Source organism: Pundamilia nyererei, unplaced genomic scaffold (assembly GCF_000239375.1).
Source record: "Pundamilia nyererei isolate P.nyererei 1_Seehausen unplaced genomic scaffold, PunNye1.0 scaffold00131, whole genome shotgun sequence".
Classification (NCBI taxonomy): Eukaryota; Metazoa; Chordata; class Actinopteri; order Cichliformes; family Cichlidae; genus Pundamilia; species Pundamilia nyererei.
The window spans coordinates 1,090,355-1,093,831 of record NW_005187532.1 but is presented as its reverse complement, the minus strand read 5'-3'; the positions used below and the strand labels follow the sequence as shown (position 1 = coordinate 1,093,831).

The following is a 3,477-nucleotide window of genomic DNA, read 5'->3' as shown; positions in this document are numbered from 1 at the left end:
CAGGCCACCCTGCTGGACACGTCACTGCTTCTTAGATGGGATGGCTCATGCTACCTGGTTACAAACAAAGAGTAAAATCGATAAATGGGTAAAGAATATCTTTTTCTTTTTTAAATTAATCGCATTTCATGAAATTCTTTTAGCTGACAGAAATAATACAACGCATCAGATTTCTGGTAAGATGCTTCAGTCAGATTCACTGACTGTGCTCAGCACTGATGATGTGTTGTTGTTGTTATAATACACCAGCGGTTGATGGCAAAAGTCAACAACACACCTGTAAAACCAACACAACAACGTGCTGCTTCAGCGACACCAACCCATGTTTTGTTTTGGAGTGGTATACTGAAGCAGAGGTAATCAGTGACACTGAGCGAGCTCAGGCCCACTGCTTCATCATAAATAAGTATGGAGTTCAAAGCGTCAGTGTGGGAGGTGATCTGAGGTTTGATTCCATCCATCGTGTCCATCATCAGTGTTTGCTGCTTTTCATGTTGTTTTCTTGTGCTCGGGTTTCTGGGAAAGGTGTCAGTGGGACTTGCTGTAAAATAAGCAAGGGTTCAAGACTTTGCTGTGACCTCCCCTTCTCTGGGAGCTCTGGGCTCTCTTACTGCTGCGTTACAGCTACCGCCCTCTCTGACAGGTGGAGGCACATCCGGTCGTTGATGGCGGAGTCTCGGGTCATTGTGGAGGAGCTGCTGGCTCTGTGTCTCCAGAGGATCACTATGGAGGAAAACAGCATGCAGACTGAGCAGGGTGAGAACAACACTCGACACCAATCAGCTGTCAGTAGATCACATGACATAACCCCTAAACTCACCTCATTCGTGGATAAATCTGCATGTGGGCGCTCTCTGCTGACCTCTGACCTGTTTTTATATAAAATGCCAAACTAAAATTCGACAGGTAAGACGGGTTTGGTGGTTACACACTTTTAATCGGTCTGCTCTCTCAGAGACAATCGAGCTGGTGAAAAACTTCGAGGAGGTCAGAAAGAAGTGGCTGCACGCCGAGCTGGAGCTGAAGAAGTACAAAGAGCTGCTGGTGAAGTCGGACGTGGCCAAAGCCGCTCTGGAAGTGAAGCTGAAACACGCCCGCAATCAGCTGGACGTTGAGATGAAGAAACGCTACAAGGTGGAGGCCGACTACCAATACCTGGTGAGGCAAGACCTCAAGGTTAGAGGTGGAAATCACAGCTGGCAGGTTTACATGTTTCTGATTCGTGTTTCATGTAACACGGGGACGTTTCTGCAGCTGTTGGATCAGTTGTTGTTGTTTTGGAGCTAGTTCACTGTCTGAGAAACACTGACAGAAAAACACACAGCGCAGTCAGCCGACACACAATCTTGTCTTCTGCCGCATAATGCTGCATTTTACTGAAACTCAGAGCAGCAATGACTTTAACCCCGGTTGCTTTTTCTCAGTAGTTTACACACAGAGCCACTTCTCTCTGCTAAATCCAGAAGATACAAGTGAAATGCCATGAAAGTTTGAATCCCGTGTAAGTGCATTAGATTATGCCTGAATCTTAATTAAATGGGGATATTAAAAATAAAAAGCCCATGTGTCACAGTAACCTGAGTTTGAATCCTCACAGCTCTTTGCAGTGATTTCTTTCAGCAGAGGTGTTTCTTGAATCAGAGCAGGGTGATTCTAGGATCAGAGCTTTGGGGGTGCTGAGCATCAGGAGAGCTGCCCACCCAGGCAAGATAAACTTTACTCGTCACGATGAGACGTCTTCCCCGTCTCTGTCAGTCCCTGCATCCCTAAATGCCTCCAGTTGTCCCAAATTCCCTCTGACTGTCTCCTTGGTGCATTTAAACCCCTGTTCCTCCCTGTCCTCGTCGTCTGCTTCTTCGTCTCTGTTATCAGTCATCATAATGTTACCATCTCTGTGCAAGTCTGCAAATTTCTTTATTCTTAAATCCATCAGGTCTCTCTGAGCCTGGGTCCTCGTCACAAAACATGACATCACTGTCTTGTACATTTAAACACAATTTAATCCCACATTTGTGAAAGAAAAGAGAACTTTTTCTGAAAAGTCTGTAACAAAACCATAGAATCTGATCAAGCTTATTGGAATAAAAAAAAAAAACATATCCTAACCTTAATTACTGGGGAGAATAATGAATGATGCTCACAGTGAGTAAGAAGTAAACTGAGTGCATTTTTTTTGGACAGAGATTCACTTTTAATGTGTGTTTAATATAAAACAGATGGGAAAAACTCCCAAAACAGAATAAATTATTACAAAATATTATATAGAGATATAGATATCTGTATCATCTAATAAAAGATATAAATACTAAAACACTGATCCAACATTATCCTTTATTGATGGATCATTTGATTTTACACTTTTACCTGAATGTGGCTCCTTTTTTTGAAAAAACTTCCTCATATCCATTATGAACCTGGCTGTCTCTCTGTATACACACACACACACACACACACACACACACACACACACACACCAGGAGTGATAAGGTTAATGGGCATCCAGTCAGTTAGCATCCATTTCAAACAGGACAGTGGTAACAACAGCAGCTACGGACAATTTTATGTTTTAGATTTTAAACAGGCTGTATACATTTCAATGTTAGCAACAGGACGGGGAAATGTCGCTGATTTTACTACAGAGCAGGACGGCTTGTAGGGCAGCAAACATCGTCGGAAAACACGTTTCAGCACTGCAGGTTACCTGGTGTAATGTTTTTCAGCTAAAAAGAAACATGGCTCTGATTCAGCACCCCCAAAAATGGGCTAAAATGGCCCCTGAATCAAAGCATATTTATCCTCCGTCAGCCTCTCGTTGATCTACACTGCCTCGCTGTTTTCAGACTGAAACACAGTAAAATGAGTGCACCATGGTTTATTTCGTTTGTAGGCCTTCATCACTCTCTCCCTCATCAGGTCTGTTTATAATGAGCTGTTCAGCCTGTGGGGGGAGCTCACAGACCTCTGTCCTGTGCTTCCAGCAGAGGCAGATGCAGCTAATGTGCGACATCCTCGTCCACGACACGAAATCCAGCGCCTGTCTGAACGATGAGCAGAAGTCTCTCTTGGCCACGTTTGAGCACAAAGGGGGGAACATGACACTGCAGAGGAGCACCAGACGGTGAGGTGGCGGCCAATCACGGTCCTTGCTGACGAGTCCGACACTGGTGAAAGTTTCCAGCTTTACAAGTTAAATCGTTGTTGAAATGAATCTAATGATAAAACATCAAGACTGTATAAAGAAGATGGAAGCAGCTACTGTGACATCACCCCCGATTCATGAAGCCCACTTAAAACAAAAAACATAAACAACAAACAACAAAACCCCTTTTTGAAACTAGATTAAACATGCTGTGGGTACACCTGAGGGCACCTGTACGCTCACACGGCAATCACAGGTAGCCCCGCCCATAATCTGCCTCCTGCTCCTCTCTGACTTTAACAGGACCATGATATCTCTCTCTCTCTCTCTCTCTCTCT

At 44.1% G+C, this 3,477-nt stretch overlaps 1 protein-coding gene across 2 annotated transcripts in view; it reads left to right on the top strand.

The window, feature by feature from the left end:
- Nucleotides 1–646: 646 nt before the first annotated feature.
- LOC102195719 (rac GTPase-activating protein 1) overlaps nt 647–3,477 on the top strand; it is an 11,873-nt gene continuing 9,042 nt past the window's right edge. Inside the window, exons 1-3 of one of the 2 annotated variants that reach the window (XM_005743399.1) lie at nt 647–756; nt 956–1,158; nt 2,982–3,118. In XM_005743399.1, the coding sequence (XP_005743456.1) occupies nt 666–756; nt 956–1,158; nt 2,982–3,118 (431 nt within the window). In that variant the 5' untranslated portion in view covers nt 647–665. Of the gene's footprint in view, nt 757–955; nt 1,159–2,978; nt 3,119–3,477 lie in introns of both variants that reach the window. The other variant, XM_005743398.1, reaches the window with a different exon arrangement.